The 25,207-nt window shown below is 42.6% G+C and overlaps 1 protein-coding gene across 1 annotated transcript in view; it reads right to left on the bottom strand.

The window, feature by feature from the left end:
• LOC137652746 (nuclear factor related to kappa-B-binding protein) overlaps positions 1-25,207 on the bottom strand; it is a 126,821-nt gene that overhangs the window by 75,283 nt on the left and 26,331 nt on the right. The window contains exons 7-11 of the mRNA XM_068386152.1: positions 24,759-25,072; positions 24,340-24,546; positions 20,664-20,896; positions 19,743-19,872; positions 7,827-8,021 (exon numbers count right to left, since the gene is read on the bottom strand). Of these exons, the coding sequence (XP_068242253.1) occupies positions 7,827-8,021; positions 19,743-19,872; positions 20,664-20,896; positions 24,340-24,546; positions 24,759-25,072 (1,079 nt within the window). The remainder of the gene's footprint in view (positions 1-7,826; positions 8,022-19,742; positions 19,873-20,663; positions 20,897-24,339; positions 24,547-24,758; positions 25,073-25,207) is intronic.

Below are 25,207 nucleotides of genomic sequence, written 5' to 3'. Positions count from 1 at the left end.
GACCTCTTGGAGAGCGCCCTTCTTCAACAGGGTCTGGACTTCTACCCAAAGGGCTTGCCCCTTGCCGATCCCATGGCAAGGGAGTTCAATGAAACTGGATTCCTGGTCAGGGGAAGTAGAGATGTTATGAATGGGACGCGATATCCTAGACGGATCACGGAGATTGTCCAGGAATCGGCACCGAGTTGCTTCCACCTGTCTGAGCAACTTTGTAGGGATCCCCCCACTGGTGGAAACGCAGGGGAATGCCTATTCTAGCGTTTGCGGCCTCGGCTGCTCCCTTTAGGATTCTTTCCTCACCTGGAAGACTTTTTGCCTTTACCTCTCCTTGACAAGAAAGGGCTTAGACACCACTGTCTTTGCTGCTGTTTTCGTTGTCGTTGCGGTCTTGGTTGGACAGGACTGCTGGGGTGCTGGAGGTTTATAGGGCTTAGATGTTAAAGCCCTATGGAGGAGAGAGTCTTGATGCGACTTCCTCCACCACTCAGCAGCAAGTTCCACATCCTTAGGCTCAAACAGATGGGACCCCTCTAGGGAGGAATGTCTGAGCCTGTTTATCTCGATGCTAGGGACCTTCTGGTGGAACCTCTCAGACACTGCATCTCGACGTTTCGAGATGGTGTTTGCCCACAAGTTCGAGACTTGGCGGGCCAGTAACTTGATCGTGCGAGTGCCTGAGAGTAGGAAGGTTTCCATAGCTTTCCTGGTACGTTCCTTGGAAAAATCCTCGGATCGTATCAGGATACCTAAGGTCCCTAACCAGATGTCCAGACACGAAGTAGCTTGCATAGCATACTTGGTGACCTTTTCCTGATTAAGGATCTCGGTTACCGAGAATGAGACCTGCCGGTTGGAGTCTCTCTCAAGAGGGACTTGCCTGGTTAGCTCTTCCAGAGAGTGGTGAAGAGGAAGAGCTGAACTGGGTTCCTCCAGGATCTCAAAGTACCTCCTCTGCTGTACGTGAGGAAGTGGGAGGAGCTTGTTCGTGGTACCGGCACGGTTGGAAGAGGCAAACTCAAAGAGCTGTTGGGAGATCTTGTCCCTGGTACTCTTCACCCCTTGAGACCAGGGCAGGGCTGCATTGGTCTTTGAAGGTTTCTGAATACCAAAGACGCGGTCTAAGACCGAGTCTTTGCCCTCTTGAGGGGTTATCTCTGGGTCGGAAAACCCATTGAGAACCCTCATTAGAGTCAGAACCTGCCAGAATACATGCTCTGACTCTTGTTGGTCTCCTCCTGCCTTAGGACTTGCAGCGAAAGTCTCCTTCTATCTCCGCAGCTCTTCTTGGGGCGAGTCACGGACATTTCCTGAGAGGCTGGCTGTCTCCATTCTAGCCCTAGTGGAGGACTTTGGCAGTGTTTTGGAGTCTTTGGACTCCTTAGGCATGTCCCTCCTGGTCTCAGATTGCGCAGAACTCTCCACATGAAGAGAGGGATGGAGTCTCTCTCTGAGAAACAGGAGGAACTTGTCTCGATGGTCTGCATGGAGTCAGCTTCGCCCTCGGTGATGTGACCGCCTCAAAAACCCCTTTTTTCCACTTCAAAGGGGTAGAGGAAGCCATGATTCCGTGCCTTAGGTCTAGAGCTATGTGTTGCTCTGATGAGCGATCAGACAGGACAGGCCTGAAAGCCTGTGTTATTATTATTATCATTAATTGCTAACCTACAACCCTAGTTAGAAAAACAGGATGCTATAAGCCCAGGGGCCCCAACAGGGAAAATAGCCCAGTGAGGAAAGGAAACAAGGAAAAATAAAATATTTTGAGGACAGTAACATTAAAATAAATATTTCCTATATAAACTATAAATACTTTAACAAAATAAGAGGAAGAAAAATTAGATAGAATAGTGTGCCCGAGTGTACCCTCAAGCAAGAGAACTCTAACCCAAGACAGTGGAAGACCATGGTACAGAGGCTATGGCACTATCCAAGACTAGAGAACAATGGTTTGATTTTGGAGTGTCCTTCTCCTAAAAGAGCTGCTGACCACAGCAAAAGAGTCTCTTCTACCCTTACCAAGAAGAAAGTGGCCACTGAACATTTACAGTGCAGTAGTTAACCCCTTGGGTGAAGAAGAATTGTTTGGAAATCTCAATGTTGTCAGGTATATGAAGACAGAGGAGAATCTGTAAAGAATAGGCCATACTAATCTGTGTATGTGCAGGCAAGGGGAAAGAACCGTAACCAGAGAGAAGAATCCAATGTAGTACTGTCTAGCCAGTCAAAGAATCCCATAACTCTCTAGCGGTAGTATCTCAACGGGCGGCTCTGACTAAGGCACTGAACCTGGGCTGCTGGCTGACGGCTGCACTGTCAGGCAGATCCCCTGAAGGGAAAGTGAGCGAAGGTTCCCTATGAGGAGTCACTGTAATAGGTGGGTCCACCTTAGAAGGCAGTTCAGGGATCCTGAACCCCTCTGCTTGATTGTTTCCCTTCTCCCACCGTGTGCGCTGGTATGCGTTTGCGGGGAGGGTAATGAGGCGATGGCGACCTTGCCGGATGACGCATCTGTGCTCATGCCTGTTGATGCGCATGCTCCTACGCGGGAGAATATTGGTGCTTGCACGCAGGAGCATCTTGGGGCGCGGGAGAGTGTTGGCGCGCGTCCGTAGGAGAGAGTTGGCGCGCAGGCAAATGGTGGTGCGTGTGTGCATCTCTGTGTGTGCGCACGGGAGATAGTTGGCGCGCAGATTGGTGTGAATGTTCAGGCGAGCGCTGGCGCACGTGTGAAAGTTGGCGCATAGGTAAGGGCGGCAACATGGTTGCTGTCTCACCTACAGAGTTGTGCGCAAGAGAATGATGGCGCGCGGGGGAGCGGTGGTGCGCGGGGGAGCGGTGGCGCGCGGGGGAGCGGTGGCGCGCGGGGGAGCGGTGGCGCGCGGGGGAGCGGTGGCGCGCGGGGGAGCGGTGGAGCGCGGGGAAGCGGTGGCGCGCGGGGGAGCGGTGGCGCGCGGGTGATGAAGGGTGCACATGTTGACGAGCGGGAGGGCGCTGGCGCGCAGGAGAACGCTGGCGCGTAGGAGAGCATTGGCGCGTATGAGAGTATTGCCGCACAGGAGTGAGGGCGCGTAGGCGAGCGCTGGCATGCAAGTGGGCGCTGGCACATAGGAGATCGTGGGCGCAGGAGAGCGCTGACGTGCAGGAGATCATGGGCACGCAGGCGAGAGCAAGCGTGCTGTGGTGTGCTCGCGCGTGGGCAATCTTAGGCGTGTGCGAGCAGGGTGCGCAGGTGATCGTGGGCGTGTGGCGCGCAGGAGAGCGCTGACATGTAGGTGAACGTTGGCGCGCAAGCGCGCGAGGCTGCTGCCGTCTGTGAGGGCGAGCAGGTTGAGGGGTGCGCCGAAGCGCTGTAATGTGACGAGCTGCTGGTAAGCGCTGAAGGTCTGGGCGCGTGGCGCGTAGGGTGAGTGTGATAGCGCACAGCTGCGCACTTTGGTGGAGCTACAGTGGGTTCTACCGGCGACAGGAATGGTGATGGAATGTTGGCAGGTCTGGAGGATGGACGGTCGGCGTGTCCTTTGTAAGGATGACCATCCACCGAAGGAGATTGCGAACGATCTGCAGAGAGGTCCAGGACTTAAGTCACAAGACTGGTTGCAGGTGCAGTGATGGTTGATGTATGAAGGTCTGACAGAGGGGGCTCCGCTGAGGGGGACTGCAGTGATGACGTTGAACCAAAGAGGCACCTCTTCACCGCTGGTGAAGGGAGACCTCTAAGGCGAAGAGAAAGGCGAGCCTTCTGACAGATGCGCCCTCTGGGGGCCGTTAAGGGAGAGAAACACTTGCAGGAGAGACTGACGTTGAGCTTAGTTTCACCCTTGGAGGATGGTCGGGAATGGGGGAAACTAAGTCGGCAGCTAAAGCTGTAGAGTCTGGAGTGGCAGAGGAGATGGATGACGCCGCATGAGACACCTCTGACACAACAACGTCGACCAGAGTCAGGAGATCTACCTCTGACAGTGATGATGATTGCTTAACAGAAGCTTCCATGCGGATGAACTGCAGCAGGGCTTCCTTGGAGGGCAGACCTGTGAGCCCCAAGGAAGACCATATCTGAAAAAGGGAAGTTAGTGACAAGGCCTCACCAAAGGGGGGAGAGGTGGGGCTGCTTCGCTAGGGGAAGCAACATCATCTCTCGAGACCTGGGGTTGGTCGATAATGACTTGGTCTACGCTACTACTTGACGGTCTCTCGTAACGAGTAGGAGCTTCGGAGGAGGGTTGGGCGACGGAAGAAGAGGCCTTGGGTTTTTCTTCCTTCAAAGCAACCTTTGAAGGAGAGATTTCCCGCTTGGACTTCTTCTTCTGCCGTCGCACAAACCTCTCCCACTGGGAGGAAGACCATTCCCTCACTCACTACACTTATTAACACCATCACACCATTGACCTCTGCAGGAAGGACAAAGGGCGTGAGGATCAGTCTCAACCGCCGACATATATGTTCCACAAGGGCGGCCAGAAAGTCCAGGGCAGGTGCGCATGGTCGCAGAAGTCAACTTCACACACGCACAGTACTAAGAGAAAAGAGAAAACAAAAGTCGTTAATGGCTACCAATATTCGGCGAGGATGAAGAGCGGCAATGTCCATTCACCATCCGAGCCGAAAGCAAAGTGAGCTCAATCACAGGTGTGTGAGGGGGAGCGGTACCAAGCTACCCTCCCTACCCCACGCTAACTAGCGGTGTGGGTAGTTAACCCTCGTTAAAAATCAATGGCTCGTCATTTCAGCTACGCTGAAAGTAATACCCCTATTAAATAGCATGGTTTGTATTCCAGTTACGGAACAACTGAAGGATTACAGCAATCCCTTGCCATATCGTGGGTCATTTATCATACCTGGCTGTGAAAACGATGTGGTTCTTTTCGGACCATTCCAGGATCTGAGCCGTGAGGTCGCACAGTTCCCTTGATCTCAAGCCTCCCTGCTTTTTTATGTATGCCACCACAGTGGCGTTGTCGCACATGAGGGCTACTGAGTTTTCTCGAAGTAGATGGGCGAACGTCGCGAGGGCCTTTTGAACTGCCAGGAGCTCGAGCAGGTTTATGTGTTGGGTCTTCTCCTCCAGGGACCACTTTCCCTCTGCCGTTTCCTCGAGAAGATGGGCTCCCCACCCCTCCTTTGATGTGTCGGTGAAGAGCAACATCTCTGGAGGAGCGGACGCGAAAGGTATCCCTTTTAGGGTGTTCTCCCTCTTGGACCACTAGAGGAGCATGTTCCTGGAGGGCGGAGTCATCCTGACTACGTTCTGCGGAGGATCCTCCAGTGACCAGAGGTCCTTCAGATTCCATTGGACTGGCCTCAGCTTGAGCCTCCCCTAAGGAACCAACTTCTCCAATGAGACCAGGTGCCCCACGAGTCTCTGCCAATCCTTGGCTCTCATTGGTGTGTCTGTCAGGAATGGATGACTGACTTGGTCCAGGTTGTTCAGCCTCTCCTGGGAGGGGAATGCCTTCGCTAACTGGGAGTTCAGGACCATCCCTAAGTACGTCATCCTGGTGGTGGGGACTAACTAGGGCCTCTATAAGTTGATGGTGATCCCTAGATCCCTGCAGAACTGCAATAGTTTCGCCCCCTGCTCCTTTAAGGCTGCCTCTGAGGCTGAAAGCAGCAACCAGTCGTCGAGATATCTGATCAGCCTGATGCCCTGTTTGTGTGCCCAGGCTGATACCACAGTAAAAACCCTTGTGAACATCTGAGGCGCCGTTGACAGGCCGAAGCAGAGGGTCTTGAACTGTAGGGACTGGAATCCCCACTTCACTCTGAGGAACTTCCTGCTGAAGGGATGTACGGGGATTTGAAAATAGGTATCCTTGAGATCCAGGGACATCATGAAATCCCCTTCTCTTAAGGCTGCCAGCACCGACTTCGGCGAGTCCATCTTGAAGGACATCTTCTTGATAACTTTGTTCAGGGCCAAGAGGTCGATGACGGGCCTCCAACCTCCCATAGCTTTCTCTACCAGGAAGAGCCTGCTGTAGAATCCTGGGGACGATTCCTGGATGGGTTGCAGAGCTCCCTTGTTCAACATGGCTGACACCTCTTCCTGCAAGGGTGCTCTCTTCTTGTGATCTTTGGGTGCCAGCCATTCCGCTCGATGTTCGGGGATCAGAGGGGGCGGTTCCGACAGGAAGGGAATCCTGTATCCCTCCCTGAGGACTGTCACGGACCACGGGTCCGCACCGTTGTCTCGCCATGCTTGCCAATGACGTTTGAGGCATTCCCCCACCTAAGGCGTGGGAAGGTGTGAGGGGCCTCTCTCCCTATCTCCTTCTGGGGAGACGGTTTGAGTGGCCTCTCCTTGAGCCTGAATACTTCTGCCTAAAGGAGGCCTGGGCTGGGGCACTGCCCCTGTGGGAGGGCTATGGGGATTGATGCCAGGAAGGGGAGGGGGCCTCCTGTCTAGCCATTGGCGTAGGTGGGTAGGCCCCATCCACTGATGATCTCCTGTGGGGAGGATGTCTTGCCGCTGTCTGCCTGGGCTCCAACGAGTCCTTAAGCTTTCCCACTCTCTCCATTGTTTCAGCTCCCGCCTGAAGGGGGAACACGGTCTCACCCCACACCAGAACATTCCTTAAGAATTTTGCTTCCCGTTCAGGGAGTCTACCAGGGAGCCTGTTAAGGACTGTATCCCTCCTCCTCAAAACCCAGTTTGCCGTCTGGGTCAGTGACTGGAAAGTAAGGAATTTCATCGCTTTCCCCCCCAACGGATAAGTTACTGCAGTAGGGCTTGGTTTTCCGGCACTAATAGGTCGTGGGATAGTTGGAATCCTGCTAGGGTGCACGCCCACCAGTCCAGCCACGAGGTCACGTTTACAATATCTTGGGAAATGTCCTCCATCATGGCGGCCTCCGCTTGAGAGAAGACCACTGGGGCAGTAAGGCTCCTTTCATCTGGGAGGGGTGTAAAAAAAGTTTGAGATAAATGGTGTCCATCTTGGATCATGGCAGAGACCTTTGCTGTTTACAAGCAACAAGAGTGCAAAAAAGGAAGCCCCTGGATGTTGCTATATGCAGATAATCTAGTTTTAACAGCAAAATCTGGGGAAGTAGTGGTGGAAATGTTTAAACGGCAGAATAGTGGAATGAAGAGGAAAAGCCTGAAAAGCAATATAAGCAAAACAAAGTTGATGGTAACTGGAAAAGAACTCAGGGAAAAAGTCCAACCAGGAAAATAACCATTTGGTTGCTGTGAAAAAGGAGTTTGTGAACTCTTTAGCCTACTGTTCTCAATGTATTAGATGGTGTCTCAGGAACAGCTCTGGATTGCAAAATTCATAAGAAAATCCATAGAAAGAACAAACAGGGAAGACATAAGAGTTTTAAGATTATTGTTGTGATAGACATGAAACATTTGGAAGAGAAGGAGCCTTCCTTTTATCATGCCTAGGATACATATGATTGTGAAACAGGTTTAGAGGGCAGTAGGAGAGTAGCTGCAGCATGGGTAAAAAAGAAGAGATGGCCAGACTTCTAGGAAATAAAAATATCAGGTTAATAGAGAAAGAAGACCTATGATGGATAAATGAGGCTTGTAGTACTTTATGTACACAAATAAGGGGCATTGATAGCAGAATTTGAACAAATGTTGATACCTCATGGTGTTAAGATTCACGGCTGGAGTACGGTGATAAGATTATTTTATGAATAATTCATTGATTATGATGGGAAATGTGGAAAAGGGGTCAAATGAAGACTCATACCTAACTGAAGTTCAGGAAGAAATAGTACAGGATAGAAAAGAACTGAGAAAAGTCATATAACGTGCATCCTGAAAAGAGAAGATTCGGGTTAAAGATATATCTATGAATGTAAGAATATTTCCTTACCTGAAAGTATAGGCTTTATGTGGTTTTTCATATCTGAGCTTTTCTTGTGCTCGATAAGCTTCTTTCTCGGCATCTGTGGCTGGCTGCACTGTCCAGTTGGTATAGCAGCGAGGAGGTGGTATGACATCACTCTCTTCAACTTCAACCCTGGATCCCAAAACATCATCCTCAATCCACTCACTACTCATAGATGACCTATAAAAAAGAATACATGTAACACTATCAAAATGGAGATATGGTTTTTAAAATTTGTTCTCAAAATATTAGCATTGGTTCGATTACAGTAAAGTACGTTATGAATTCGGGCATTTAACCAAATGCTGGGGCCTGGGAGGCCATTCACCCAGCAGACCCTTGGAACAAGTAAAACTAATAGATGTGTAAAGCTTTTTGGATTTTTCTTTTCATCAATTGCCTATGCTCTCAGCCTTTTTAAACATCTAACGTCCTTGCTACTATTATCACCTTTTATTTAAGAAATTCTTCGAATAAACCCATAAAATTCTATAAATGTAAGTCAGTAGTATTACTATTGCTTAACTAAGAAGCAATAATAAAAACTAACTTCGTTTCCCAAACACTTTAGGAATTAATTGGCCTTCCTTATGCATAAGTACAGTGAACCCTCGCTACTTCGCGGTTCGACCATCGCGGATTCACCACTTCGCGGATTTTTTCCATAACCCATATATATACAGTAATATATATATATATATATATATGTATGCATGTATTTATGTATATATGTAGGTATGTATATGTGTATACATATAAATATATATATATATATACACACACACACACACACACACACACACATATATATATATATATATATATGTATCTAAAGTAGGAAGATGTGATGTAGTTCTAAGGGAAAAGTATGGGAAATATGTCTGGGTAATAAGCAAAGCTCTACCTCCAGTTTGTTTCTTCATTATGATCAGAGATAAATGTAAACAAAACATTGGTTGCCATTTTTTATCGTGTTTTTTAGCGTGTTTAGGAAATGCATGATATAAAATCACCTTTAATATTTGTGCCTGTTTTAGTTTAGGGTACTGTAGTACATGCATTAAGTGTTCTGTACATTAAAGGGTAGTTTGTTAACAGTACTACGTACAAGGGAAGGTTTTAAAAGTCTGAATATACATGTTGAATAAATAGGTAAATATGGTGTCACTACTTCGCGGATTTTCACCTATCACGGCCGCGACTAGAACCTATCTACCGCGATAAACGAGGGTTCACTGTATTGCATTTGAGCCACTTCTGTGGATCATGGGAAACCCTAAACTCTACGGTATTAGTTTTTCCTTTAGGTAAATATTCACTCAAGTACTGTAATGTAATCATATTTTAAAATCATAGTACTCTACAGCAGTGAATGTAATGTACGGTAACAACTACAGTGAACCCTCGCTACTTCGCGGTTCGACCATCGCGGATTCACCACTTCGCGGATTTTTTCCATAACCCATATATATACAGTAACAAATATATATATATATATATATATAATATATATATATATATATATATGTATGCATGTATTTATGTTTATATGTATGTATGTATATATGTAGGTATGTATATGTGTATACATTATATATATATATATATATATGTATATATATATATATATCTATATATATATATATATACATATATATATATATATATATATATATATATATATATATATCTAAAGTAGGAAGATGTGATGTAGTTCTAAGGGAATAGTATGAGAAATATGTCTTGGTAATAAGCAAAGCTCTACCTCCAGTTTGTTTCTTCATTATGATCAGAGATAAATGTAAACAAAACATTGGTTGCCATTTTTTAACGTGCTTAGGAAACGCATGATATAAAATTGCCTTTAATATTTGTGCCTGTTTTAGTTTAGGGTACTGTAGTACATGCATTAAGTGTTCTGTACATTAAAGGGTAGTTTGTTAACAGTACTACGTACAAGGGAAGGTTTTAAAAGTCTGAATATACATGTTGAATAAATAGGTAAATATGGTGTCACTACTTCGCGGATTTTCACCTATCGCGGCCGCGTCTGGAACCTATCTACCGCGATAAACGAGGGTTCACTGTATTACATTCAAAAAGTAATTAAAAATTCTAAAAATTAAAAAGTTAAAAAAGAAAAGGTGAAAATTTTAAAAAATTCAGAGATCTTTAGATTATAAAGAGGATAATGGTTGATTATATACTTGGATACATATATAAACATAGATATGCGCGCACATACTAGAAGTATACTCAGATTTGCACCACTATAGTTTATCTATGTCGCTTTCTGCTTGAGGGAATCGTATAATTAGAATCTTTCAGTATGCTCAAAGTTGGTGCTTGGAGGGTGATGCTTACAGCTTCTGCAATTATAAGTCTGCCATAGTTCTTCTCCTTGTGAAAATGTAGGTCCCATCAATTGATTCCTCCAGGGAGGGTTTCCAGTCGTGGACATCAATATAGTGTTGGTTTATTGCCCCAAGATTTCTGTGGCAAGCATCCTTCTTCGGACTGTTGTGGTAGTGTGTCCAACATAGTCTTTTCTGTGAGATTTACACATCCCCCAGGGCATGAAAATTTATAGACTACGGTGATGTATGCTATAAACATGATACTAGACAGAGGATATAGATCCAACATGGAACCACTACCCATATCTGAGGATGTTCTAAGAGAAATGTTAAAGTCCAGCACTATGGAAGCTACGTTCCTCTCTCACCGTGGACAGCCATTTCGACAAATAGATTGAGTAGCCATGGGATCTCCTCTGGAGACTATTTGCCAACATGAATATGGCAACCGTCTTAGAGAAGACCTTCAAAAACCACAAAATGCAAAAAATCTATGGACGTTACATCAGTGATATATCCATCACAACAAAAAACAAAGAGACAGAAGAGTTAGCTGACAAACTTATGAGAAATTCTGTACTTAATTTCACAACCAAATATAGTCAAAAAAGAAAAAAAAAATGATATTTTGATTATAAAATAAATTTTTGAATATACTTACCCGGTGAATATATAATAGCTGACGTCTCCGACGGCTCGACAGAATTCAAAAACTCGCGAGCGATCGCCATGAAGGTAGCGGGTGTGCCCACCAGCACCAACTATCGGCCAGATACCGCATATACATGTAAACAGCTCCAGTTCTTCTCATCCCGCTGTCTCTATCGGGGAGGAAGGGGGGGCCTTTAATTTATATATTCACCGGGTAAGTATATTCAAAAATTTATTTTATAATCAAAATATCATTTTTAAATATTAAACTTAGCCGGTGAATATATAATAGCTGATTCACACCCATGGTGGTGGGTAGAGACCAGAATTAATACAGTTTACGGCGTATATACTTAGAGTTTTTGACAGTTATATCATAACCAAACCCAAATAAATATACGTACCTGGTAAGGAAGCTGACTCTAACGATTACTCTGCCTTGATAGTCCGCTTTCCTCACGAAGCCCAGCCATCCTCTTAGGATGCTGAAAGACTCCCAGGAGCTGAAGTATCTAGGGTGACAACCCATACAACAGGACCTCATCAAAACCCTTAATCTGGGCGCTCTCAAGAAAATGACATTTGACCACCCGCCAAATCAAAAAGGATGCGAAAGGCTTCTTAGCCTTCCGTACAACCCAATTAAAAAACATTTCAAGAGAAGATTAAAAGGATATTGGAATTAAGGGAATGTAGTGGTAGAACCCTTACCCACTACTGCACTCGCTGTAACGAATGGACCCAGTGTGTAGCAGTCCTCATAAAGAGTCTGGACATATTTTAAGTAAAATAACGCGAATACCGACTTGCTTCTCCAAACGGTCGCGTCCATAATACTTCGCAGAGATCTGTTTTGCTTAAAGGCCACAGAAGTTGCTATAGCTCTTACTTCGTGCGTCTTAACCTTAAGCAAGCAACGCTCTTTTTCACTCAAGTGAGAATGAGCCTCTCGGATTAAAAATCTAATAAAATATGACAAAGCATTCTTTGACATAGGCAATGAAGGCTTTTTAACTGAGCACCACAAAGCCTTAGATCCACCTCGTAAGGATTTAGTCCGAGCTAAATAAAACTTCAGAGCTCTAACTGGACACAGCACTCTTTCAAGCTCGTTGCCTACGATCTCTGACAGGCAAGGTATATCAAATGACTTAGGCCAAGGACGAGAAGGCAGTTCATTTTTGGCCAAGAAAACCAAGCTGAAGTGAACATGTGGCTTTATCTGTAGAAAAGCCGATGTTCCTACTGAAGGCATGGATCTCACTGACCCTCTTAGCCGAAGCCAAGCACACTAAGAAAAGCGTCTTGAGGGTGAGATCCTTCAGGGAGGCTGAATGTAATGGCTCAAACCTGTCGGACATTAGGAACCTTAGGACCACGTCTAAGTTCCATCCAGGAGTTGCCATACGACGCTCCTTAGAGGTCTCGAAGGACTTAAGGAGATCTTGGAGATCTTGATTATTGGACAGATCTAAGCCTCTATGTCTGAACACAGACGCCAACATGCTCCTGTAGCCCTTAATAGTGGGCGCTGAGAGGGAGCGAACATTTCTCAGATGTAGGAGAAAGTCTGCAATTTGGGCTACAGAGGTACTGGAAGAGGAAATGGATGATGACTTGCACCAGTCTCTAAAGACTTCCCACTTCGACTGATAGACCTTGATGGTAGATGCTCTCCTAGCTCTCGCAATCGTTCTGGCTGCCTCCTTCGAAAATCCTCTAGCTCTTGAGAGTCTTTCGATAGTCTGAAGGCAGTCAGACGAAGCGCGGGGAGGCTTTGCTGAAGACTCCTTACGTGGCTGCCGTAAGAGATCCATCCTTAAAGGTAGACTCCTTGGAACGTCTACCAGCCATTGAAGTACCTCTGTTACTCACTCTCTCGCGGGCCAGAGTGAAGCAACCAATGTCAACCTGGTCCCTTCGTGAGAGGTGAACTTCTGCAGCACCTTGTCTAGGACCTTGAAAGGTGGAAAGGCATAAACGTCCAGGTGAGACCAGTCCAGCAGGAAAGCGTCTATGTGAGCTGCCTTTGGATCTGGAACTGGAAAGCAGTAAGTCGAGAGCCTCTTTGTCAGAGAGAGTAGCAAAAAGATCTATGGTGGGTAGACCCCATGTCATCCATAGCTTCTCGCACACAGTCTTATGCAACGTCCACTCCATGGAGAAGACTTGTCCTCTTCTGCTGAGGCCGTCCGCCAAGACATTCATTTCTGCACAAATCTCGCCAAAGGAGAGATGTTACTTGCCTTAAAAGGAGTTCCTTTTGATCCGTGGATCAAAGAACCGAGCCTTCCAGACTGTCCAGTGGAGCTCCCTAACCCAAATCCGCTGCATCTGAAAACAACACATGGTTTGGGTTCCTGATCGCAATAGAAAGACCTTCTCGAAGTCTGATGTTGCTGTCCCACCAAGTCAGACATGTCTAGACTGAGTTGGAGATTGGGAAAGAGATACTCACTAAGCCCTTCTCCTTGTTCCAATGTTTAGGTGAAATAGGAAAGGGCATAGGTTGAGTCTCCCCAGAGAGTGAACTACTCCAGTGATGAAAGAGTTCCCACGAGGCTAGTTCAAACTCTTACAGAGCAACTGTTTTTCTCTTGCAAGTGAAGGACTTTTAACAGAGCTTGTTCCATTCTTGCGGGAGACGAAAAGGGTCGAAAAATCATACACAGTATCTCCATTCCCAAAAAAAGAATAGTCTGGGATGGGATACTGTAAGATACGACTTCTCTACGTTCACTATGAGACCTAGCTCCTTGGTTAGGTCTAATGTCCATTAGAGGCTCTCCAGACAGCGATATAATGACGAATGCCCTGATTAGCCAGTCGTCAAAATAAAGGGAGGCTCTGAATCCTCAAAAAATGTAGAAAGCTTGCTACATTTTGCAAGGGCCTTGTAAAAACAAGAGGAGCAGGAATGAGGTCGGAGTACAGTGCTCGACAGTGGTACATTACTTTTCCGTCCACAAACCTCAGATGTAGTTGAAAGTTTGGATGAATCGGGATGTGGAAGTATGCATCCTGAAGGTCGAGAGAGACCATCCAGTCGCCTTCCATTAATGCTGTCAAGACAGCTTGGTAGACTTCATCGTGAAGTTTGTCTTGACAATGAACACATTGAGCGCACTTGCCTCTTACGTACTCCTGCAGTGAACGTGGCTGCCAAATCATTGGAGCCATCCCTGATAGTCTTGTTCCTGCAGAGAACGTGGCTGTCAGATTATTGGAGCCATCCCTGATAGCCTTGTTTATGCATGACATAATTGTACAGCAAAACTTCAAACGCTCGAAAAAACTCCTAACAGGAGATGGTCTAGCTCTGAAGCCGACCATAAAATCTTGGAGCGTCTCATGGCCAGGCGCCAGGGAGAGTCTATGAGGTTTGAGAAGACTATCTGGGCTGAGGCAGGAACTCCCAAGCCGAGAACTTCTCCCGTGTCATACCAGACGCTCGCTCTATAAGCCAGTTTAAAAGGAGGGAAAGCAAAGGCTGTCTCCCCCAAACTCCTCCTGGTGATCAACCAGTCGCCTAGCAAACGTAAAGCTCTCTTAGAAGAGCGAGAGAGCACTAGCTTAGAAAACAACGGCTTCGAAGTAGCTAGGCCTAGTGTAAACTCTGACGTTTAGGCGAACGAGGAGCAGCAGTTACAAAATGATCCGGACAAAGATCCTTAAAAATCAGCATGATTTATTTAAAGTCCATAGAGGGCTGAGCAGCTTTAGGCTCCTCTCCGTCTGACAGAGTCCCCAAGGGAATATCAGTAGGAGGGGGATCAGCAACTTCCTCATCAGAAGGAACCTCGTCCGACAATTGCCGAGTCTCAAGCAAGGGAGAGACCTGCCGTGGTGGCAATGCTTGACAAGCAGAGTCCACACGCAAAGGAGCATCAGTAGCAGTCAAGGACGCTACGTCATGTAACTGCTTAAAGGACTGACCAGCAACAACAACAGGTGCGGGAGGACGCTCGACGTCAACTCGAGACTGCCTTGACTGCCTAGACTGAGCAGTCAAAACAACTCTTGACTGCGGTGCTTGACGCTCAACGTCAAAACAAGTCAACTATTCTGGTTGGGTGAACGTCCTGAACGTCAACAAGAGCATGCGGCAGCGGCTGAACGTCCTCAAGCGGCTGAAAGTCAACACGGGACTGCATCGAGTGAGGCTCTACAAAACGTGACTGACGTGACTTTGTAACGTCAATGTCAACAGGACGAGCAAAGGCTCGTTTGGGCGGCTGACGGCCAGGATCTCTATCAGCTAAGCGGCGAGGATCATCGTGAACCTGCTCAGCAGAATAGTCCTCCATAAGAGAGGCAAGCTTATTCTGCATGTCTTGCAGTACAACCCATTTAGGTTCAACGGGAATGGGTGCGGTAAGAGACGAGGGTAACGTCTGTGACTGCAAAACCTTGCCTACACTAAGACTCTCGGAGCCTGTGTTACGCTTCTGTTTAGGCGTCGAGCAGTCTTCCGATGACTGCACAGGGTCAGAGCTATCCCAATGGCTACAACCAGGACGCTGGACCTGTCCTGAAGGGACTGACTTTCGCTTTAAGGGTCTCGAAACCTTGCTCCACGGTTTCTTACGCGATAAGCCTTCGGATGACTAGGAGAAAACCGTCTCGCTCGTCTTATGGTAGGGGCGGTCTTGACGAGACACGCCTGAAACCATAGAGGGAACGTCTGTTCGTTGGTTAAAGCCTCTCGAACCCATAAGTCCTACGACATTACTTCTCCCTGGGGCATGGGAGCTTGCAAGAGGTCTCGGACTAGGCGAACGACAGGCACGAACAGACGAACCCTCTGTCGCAACACTGATAACACTTTGGGCAATTATCACTTTATCACTACAATTTTCTGTTTTTGCACTTACTTCACTGAAATCGAATTTTTCAATAATTTCACATTAGGCATGAATAAAAACTGATTTCTACCTGAAGCACGCAATTCTCCCCTACATCAAAATGTTATAATTGCGAAATAAGTCGTATAATGTAAGCACATTAATACAAGCAAAAAAACAGTAAACATATATATCGAATAAAACGGAAATATATAAAGTTAAAAAGGATCAGTGACTGGGGAGGAGACTAAACACTAGTTCATTAAAAACTACGTTTTCAATCTCTCACCGTACAGTGCCTTGGGACGAGAATAAAAACTAAAAACGTTTTATCCTTTCTCCCCGTACAGAGACTTGGGACGAGAGTAAAAAAACTGACTCGAGAACAACGTTACTCGCTTGGGACGAGAATAAAGATCGGAACGTTCTCTCTTCCTCTCTCTCTCTCCGTCTCTCTCTCTCTCTCTCTCTTGATTTCACACAGAAGAGAAAAGCCCACTCACCCTTCGTCAATAAACAGGTTATTTGACCAAAGGAAAAAACTGAAAGGACTAAGAAATTGAAAATTAACAAGTTCCTTTAAATTAGTATTTAAAACATTTCAGTTTGAAAGAAGAATGAACAAAACGTCAGAATCGATTTACTCTTTCTGCAAAGTGAAACCGTGATTCTCTCTTTCTCTATCGTAACGATAGAGCGCAAACTGCGTAGCATAAATAAACCAAACGTTGTTCATCTTTGAAACAGCACGAAGACTATTCAAAGAAAATCTTTCATAAAATATCTACTAAAAAATATTCATTTAATAACTCTTACAGAGCAAATGATTTAAACTTAACAAAAATAAAAGTTGAAAGGGCTCAACGTTGTTTAACTTCGGTTTCCAAGTTAGGACCGCCTACTCTCGGATTAGGGGAGGAATAGGTAAGGCCGCATATAAACAAATCATTAAAATTTATCTTGATGTTTATTATAAATGGAAAGCTAATCGAAGAGGCCTAATAAAGGCGGGTGAGATATAAAATATATAGAGGAAAATCTATAATTAACAACAACAATTTATAACGTGATAAGATAATTGCTAAAAGCCTAAAACACACTTCCGTACACTAAGGGAAGGGTCGGCCATTTTTACTCTATGGAAAAAAACCAGAGATAAAAGCATTGGCAAAACACTTTTACTCTCCTTTCAAAAGCATTTCTTTTGAGGATAGTATTGAATAATCCAACACGGCGAAAGCAATAAAACCAAAACCAAGTACTTCACCAATTCGGTAGAAAACTCGAGGTCATAATAGCGAGTGGAATCGACTTGTCGATGGAACCGACAGAGAAGAACTGGAGCTGTTTACATGTATATGCGGTATCTGGCCGATAGTTGGCGCTGGTGGGCACACCCGCTACCTTCATGGCGATCGCTCGCGAGTTTTTGAATTCTGTCGAGCCGTCGGAGACGTCAGCTATTATATATTCACCGGCTAAGTTTAATATTTAAAAAAGTCATTTCCTTGATGTCCTAGTCAAATAACAAGATGACCAATTCAAGACCTAGGTACTGTATAAACTAAATTAACCAATGCAGGACGATACTTAAAGGTTAGAGGTGAGTGCCCAGAAGCATACAAAAAGTCAGTAATAAGTTTATGCTTAAAAAGAGCATTCACCCACAGCAAAATTTGGAAAGACATAGGTGCCGAACTAAACAGAATACAACAAATGTTAACAAATAACGGATATCCTGACAACATAATAGAAGACATAAGGAAGAAATTCAACACAGTTCAACAACATCAACAACATCAAAAACCAACGAAGAAGACAAAAACCTTATTATCTCTTAATGCCTTAGCTTTGGTTTGGCCTACAAAGATGAAACCAGGACGACATGGCTATCTCACCAAAGAATAGATTTTTCGCTTCGCTCAAAATCCGTTTATACATACATACATATATATATATACAGTGAACCCTCGCTACTTCGCGGTTCGACCATCGCGGATTCACCACTTCGCGGATTTTTTTTCATAACCCATGTATATACATATATCGCGGATTTTCCAGAAATATCGAAAATACCGCGATATGACCGATGGTGCGAGATTGGAGAAAGTAAGGAAAATTGAATCATGATCGATTTTCAATATAAATGAAACTTTGAGGAGCAACAAAGATATCATTTGTTTGAGAGAGAGAGAGAGAGAGAGAGAGAGAGAGAGAGAGAGAGAGAGAGAGAGAGAGAGAGAGAGGGGGGGGGTTTAAATGTAATAACCAAAAATATTTGATAGGTTATAACACATTGGTGCTTATGTAATATCAACTGTATACTGTAGACGGTTTGAATAAGTTAAGAAATGGTATAAACGATACTTTGTTAGTGTATTCGTACACACTCAAGAGCGGCAGCTAGATGACAGCTGATCTAATCACAGCCAAAAGTAAAACAAAAAGAAGTCAACAATACTCGATTTTTAAAACACACCCGAAATTTAAAAACAAAAGTACACGCTTTCTTAATGTGCAATTAACTATTTAAAGAGTGGCAATTTTCTAGAATAAAATGATATTTCCCAAAAAATAGTGGTTTGCTGATGAAATCGGATGCCGTATTTTTAGCTATGATTGAAATAGATGTAGACTCGGCCTAATTTTTTCGTTTCATATTTAATTGACACTAAGAAAACTAATTTTAGTTTCTTCATCTAAATGTAAGTATTGTATAACACAGAGAGAGAGAGAGAGAGGAGAGAGAGAGAGAGAGAGAGAGAGAGAGAGAGAGAGAGAGAGAGAGAGAGAATGAATCAGCTGTTGTAATCAAATGGCGTGTTTTTTGTTTCGTGAGAATTTCATCACCACGACTATAACAACAACATACTGTACTGAACTTTACAGTATTATACAGACTACTGTAATATGATAAAGTAAAATATTTGTAATCTATTCTATATGAAATGGGGCTTTTTTTTTGTTTGTTTAAAATTTACATTTACGTATGTAAAACAACTCTCTCTCTCTCTCTCTCTCTCTCTCTCTCTCTCTCTCTCTCTCTCTCTCGTAGATTGTTTTCCTGCTTTGCTACGTATGTATGATTTTATATAGATACAGTAAATAATATTTGTAATAACATATTTTATAAAAGCTTTTACTGTAATATCATTATTTATCACTTTCATCATGCGCGTTAAATGCCTTCGTTTGTTTACTGAGCGTACTTTATGACGCCGTCGTTTCAGGCGGAGTCATAAAGAAAAACATTTCATTTGGAAGTCCTAAGAAAAATTAAGTAAAACATTAGTAATAACCAAATCAACATACTGTACTGAATAATCAATATAATTGATGCAAAAACTAACCTATACACAGATGTGTAAATGCGTTTGTTTCTTCATTATAATCAGAGATAAACGTATACAAAACATTGGTTGCCATTTTTTATCGTGCTTTTTAGGTGTTTAGGAAACGCATGATATAAAATCGCCTTTAATATTTGTGCCTGTTTTAGTTTAGGGTGCTGTAGTACATGCATTAAGTGTTCTGTACATTAAAGGGTGGTTTGTTAACAGTACTACGTACAAGGGAAGGTTTTAAAAGTCCGAATATACATGTTAAATAAATAGGTAAATATGTCACTACTTCGCGGAATTTCACCTATCGCGGCCGCGTCTGGAACCTATCTACCGCGATAAACGAGGGTTCACTGTATATATATATATATATATATATATATATATATATATATATATATATATATATATATAAACACTAATAGACTAACCCTCTTGGTGGTACTGTGGCATACACATTTCCAGGTCCACAAAACATTTAAGCTTTCCTTCCACATTCTTCTCTATATAAAACTAAAGCTACATAACCTGTTTCTATTTATTCTTTTCTTCATTTACAGATTTTCTAGGTCAATATCCCACCACTACAAAATCTTTCTCTTTGTGGAAACTAAAGCTATCTTTGCAATTCACAACTAAACAATGATAAATAATCCATAAACTAGACTAGATAAAACAAAGCAATCTACTTGTTGAAACAACACTTACTTATTTGCCAGCCAGAACTGTGCTAGGGGCTCCAAGTGACCATCACTGTCTCTCCCAGCTCCAATCCACTGGTACACTCTTAGCCCACTTTTGTACTCTATGTATGGGACAAAGTCTGCTGGCTGCACATCTTGAATAAAAAGAAAATTTCTTGAGCATACATAGCATATTCTACAGTTAAATGTAAAGTTGTCAATTCCTTTCACATGAAGTAAAAGAAAACTAGCCAATTGTATGGCATGACCACAGCATGAGATTGGATTACAGTAACCCGTTTCAGGTAACTTTTTTTCATCTCAAATATCTTTCAGAGAAGTAAGCTAAAAGTATTTTAAATCCAGTAGCAACTTGGATCAAATGTATTTATTACACCTCCATTAACAGTATACTTAAGATTTTCAAAATACCTTTAATTTATGGAACTACTTTACACATGCATACCATCATTTTCAGAAAATACAAAAATAAAAGCATACTCAATATTGCCAAGAAATTTAGTACTTACCCACTAAACACAGATATTGAAACAGACACACAAGTAAAAAAAAATATTTGCTTATTTACAAATTACGTATTCGAACAATACCAACATTTCAGACTACAACTTCATAAATCAATAAATACATACAACACATTATCTTAAGAATCTGACAAGAAATTTCAATATTCATATAAAGTTCTTTAGAATTCCAAATTTCCAAGGCAGAGGCTATAGGAATATTAAGATTACCAATTGTGACCCTTGTAGTTGAATGAATATGTGATTTATCACCAACAGTAACTACCAATACTGTAATAGTGAAAATATCATATAGCCTGATTCAGTTTGACATTTAATCAATATGAATATTCTACTTATTCATATTACTTAGGAGTGAAAACCTTACCCTTATAAGCCAAACCCCAGAGTTGATTTCTTACCTGTGAAATGCCCACAAAGGAAATTAATAGCTGACGGAAGAATGTTAACCCAAGACGGAACAAGAGAGTACCACTCGTTGAGAGGCGAGATGGCAGACTCTTGCCACACTCTTATACTGGATTCCAGCTGTGCTCTGGTCATGCGCTGCTCCCCAGTAGAGCAAATAATATCTCGAATCAAGCTGAAGAAGCAGATGTGTGTTTCCTGAGTCAACTCTGGAGCTATGCATGCCCTGGAAATAATAACCTATGAGGTAATCTCTAAAGATTAAAATACTCATTCATTTAGAAATTAAATTGTTAGAAAAATAAGGTATTAAAAAAACAAAATCCACCAGCATCAAAGAGGATTACATTTACTGATTCCTAGGTATATCAGTGTAATTATTTACAGCAGTACCTTAGGTTACAAGTAACTTTGAATACTGCATGAGCAAATCGGAATAGGAGCATAAAAATTTGAATTGGGCTACGGGCAATCCATTGGTACGTGAGCGACATTTCGCGCTGTACAGGGATTTTTTGTGGACCAATTCAATGATCTTAACATGCAATGCAAGAAATAGGTAATACAGTGCTGATACACCAGCCAAGGAATTTTTACACAATTTTGAGTCATTTAAAAAAAAAGGCAAAAGCAGTCGTCTCTCGATAGGTTTCTCGTCAAAACAAAATGTAAAGGTTAAAAAAAATAAGGCAACTCAGTGTCTAGAAAGTGTACAATAACTGATTCAGTTAGTGGTGGAGAACATTGTTATAGAGAAAGAACTCTCAATATTTTATCAGAACTACACACAGAGGAGCTCCTCCAATAGCAGTCAACTTTTTTTATCCACATTTGGTAATTGTGAATTTCTTACAACGCAAAAATGCTAAATGCCACAAAATTTCTTATCCACATAAAAATTGATAAAGAATGAGAGTCAAAACAAGAAATTAAGAGTTAGAAATTGCCAAATATTGTAAAGCAGAATTTTAAAAAGCACAAGCCAAAACAAGAAATTTATAATGAGAAATTGGAAACTATTACTACACAATCTCCAATAGATTTAGTAGATTTAAGAACAAAGCCTCAGAAGGATACTGGGAGTTAAATGGTAGGACAGGATTAGAAATGAAACTATAAGAGATTGCTCGAGTGCCATATGTGGATAAGATCATGATGAGGGGTAGATGGAGATGGTTTGGCCATGCTCTTCGCACTCCCCAAGATAGATTAGTTCACCAAATGTTCAGCTGGGATCCACAAGGCACTAGAAGAGTTGGAGAAGTTTTGAATTAAAAGCTCAAGATAGAGACGATTGGCGAAATCTAACCGAGGCCCTTTGTGTTCATAGGCGTAGTAAGAGATGATGATGATGATGATGAATACTGTACCGTATTAAAATTCTTGAAAAATCAAGAAAAAAAAGTAAAATTTGGAGTTACAAATCCAGGTCTCGGTAATGCCGATGACATCTAGTTTCTCACTAGCTATCATTGCCCTGAAGTTTTCCATTTTGTTTCTAACTGACTGAGCATTGAAGTGTGCCACTCAGGAAATTTTCTAACATTTTTTCTCTTCCTCTGTGGCTTTGCTACCTTTTCCTGATTTACTTGTTTTAGCTATAATTCTATCTATATTATCCAAGTTTTCAGCCAAATTTCCTTTGATTGTTTATGGAGAATTTTCAAAGGGTCTAGTTTGTTCCCCATCTACTGTGTTTAAGTAATTGTACAGGCTGAGGTTAAGTTTGCTTCTGTATACTCTTACCTTCTTCACTAAAGTTTATTCCGTCTCTTTTGTATAATTTTCTCTTGCCATAGAAAGTGTCCCAAAGATCTATAAATTTAACTTTATTTCCTGGCATGTGGTCTTAAGCCTTTCGTTTATCCCTATGGACTTACTGAGGGTGAAGTGGCGGTCATTGTCTTGGGAGAATACCTACAACTATAGTATTATTGGTCTTGTTTCTAGCCGTTTCAACAGTTTTTTTCTAGCTGTTTACCCAGCAGTATCCTTTCTTAAGAATAGGAAATTTCCAGTTGCCTGAACAATAATAGTGATCTTGTTCTCTGTTGTAGTTTTCCTAACTACTTCTATCTTCTGTGCGTTGGCACCTGGATAGAACCTGACCTTTCTCCTCTTTTGGAAGCCGAAGTGCTCCTCATGGTCTTTTACCAAAGTGTCTCCACTTAACAATGCCTCTTCTTCTTCCTCTGTTAGGGAGGTGAACCTGTTTTTGGTGGTAGTTACATTTCTAGGCTGTTGCTTATTCTTCTTGGCCTTAGCTACCTTTCCTCTAGTGGGTTTCATGAACTCTCAGCTTTTGTTGGTTATTTCCTCTCTAGGTCCTGTCCTTGATTTTCCCTTGATTTGTATTTCTTGGATAGTAATCTCATTTCCTACTACACTATCTATGAATTCTTTGTTCCTTATTTCTATCTGCTGAAACTTGGACATGATCTCTATCTATTATTTTCTTAGTTCTTGGTTTTCATTTTTCAATTTTTCTATTTCCTGTTCCTGCTCACCGAACAGTTATACACTATTGCGGTGCATGTTTGCAGAGCACCTTTCTTTGAAGTCTATGCACCATTTGTTAATTTGGCACATTTGTGCTATAACTTCAATTTCACACTCATGATTAATTTCTCTGTGATATTGTCTAATGCGTATATTTGGAAATCTTGGCTAATACAGTAATCTAATTTCTATAATTATTAGCTTTGTGACCAATAGCATAAAAAGGGGGAGGGTGGCTGATAGTTACCCACCTGCTGCTGCATCCGCTTAATCCTGGGTGACTTCCATCCTTTCTGTTCCTAACCTACCATAAGAGCTCCCAAACCAACAGTCAAGTCTCCTCAAAGTTGGAATGCCCCCCCCCCCCCCCAAAAAAAATAACATATGAGAGAGAGAGAGAGAGAGAGAGAGAGAGAGAGAGAGAGAGAGAGAGAGAGAGAGAGAGAGAGAGAGAGAGAGAGAGAGGAGAGAGAGAGAGGAGAGAGAGAGAGAGAGAGAGAGAGAGAGAGAGAGAGAGAGAGAGAGAGAGAGAGAGAGAGAGAGAGAGAGAGAGAGAGAGAGAGAGAGAGAGAGAGAGAGAGACTGACTTTAATGTTTAAGATGCTATATTTTTTCTCGAGAAGAGAGAGAGAGAGAGGATTTTAACGTTTAAGATGTTATATTTTTTCTCAATATTGTGATTAGGATATACAGTAGAATGAATTATCATCTATCATATTTGTTTAATTTACCTATTCAATGATACTACTCTATATTTGAAAGAGAGAGGGAGAGAGTTCAGAGATATAGACTGACTTTGAGCGGAGCTAGTGCGTGGAATAACACAGTCAACGCGGATTCGTCTTCCCAGAAAAAAAGTTAAGTCGTTGACTAACTTGTTAAATTTCTAATTTTGTGATTTTTATGGATTTAGAAAAAATGTATTTATCAGGCATGTTTTCAGATTCAAATAACCTGTACACCCTCAAATTGGGGGCAAACTATATATCAAGTCTTCCAACAATGATCACATCTGAAAGTAAAAATTTTCAAAGAGGTTTCCACTGGAACCCAGGGACACAAAACACATGAAGTGATACCAGATATGAACAGCAGAATATTGTAAAGACATAAACTGATGGTACATGCAGGGACTACTGTACATTATAACATAACATTCAGAAGACATACCCTATGCTCTCCAAAGCAGCAGTGAGTTCTGAAGAAGTTTCTATTGCAGCAGTAACTTGGTCTTCCATAGGTTCTTCTTTCACTTCAGTCTTTATCATTTCATCGGTTCCTAACGGTTCAACGCCTAAACCACCAATATCAATATCTTCACATGCAGATGTTGGATCTCCTGGTTCTGGCTTGACTTCTTCAGTCTTTGTTATTAACCTTAATACGTATAAAAAAGATGAATATTAACAAAATGTCTGAAAAGCTCTAAAACTACAATCTTCCTAACACTTTGAAGCACAATATTTCAATAAATCTGATCTCATAAATAAATTTAAGTAACTGGCACATGGTTTATCCAAATAAAGCCAGATATAAAATATAATCTATCTAATGTACTATTTGTTAACATAAAAAGAAACAGTTATTACCTTTTCTTAGCACTATGAGATACAATTGGCATCTCTTTTTTTATATCTGGTTCATCCGATTCACTTCCAGATGATGAGGATGAAGACGAGGACGACGACTCTGAATCACTTGGTGGTTCAGTCTTTATGTTCAAGGGAAGATCGGATAGAACAGTGGGAACAGGTAATTCCTTTTTAATTTTCAACTTTTTCTTTGGCTTTTCAAGAGTCAATGGAGACAGGGAAGATCTCTGTGGTGGTCTTTTAGTTTGAATTTGAGCTCGAGTAACCACATCTTGAAGTGTAATACCCCGAGTGTCGAGGTCTATTGAGGTCTGACAAAAGAAAGAAAAGTACTTTTAACAACATATAAAAACAGAAAATTCAACAGTATTTTCACCCCAACATTTATTATTTCCACATTTACCTTTGAACAGTAAAATGCTATTAATCAAGAAGTGCCAACTTCA

The sequence above is a fragment of the Palaemon carinicauda genome, chromosome 14 (assembly GCF_036898095.1).
Source record: "Palaemon carinicauda isolate YSFRI2023 chromosome 14, ASM3689809v2, whole genome shotgun sequence".
NCBI classification, from domain to species: domain Eukaryota; kingdom Metazoa; phylum Arthropoda; class Malacostraca; order Decapoda; family Palaemonidae; genus Palaemon; species Palaemon carinicauda.
The sequence above is the reverse complement of the archived record's forward strand: the minus strand, read 5'-3'. Positions and strand labels throughout refer to the sequence as shown.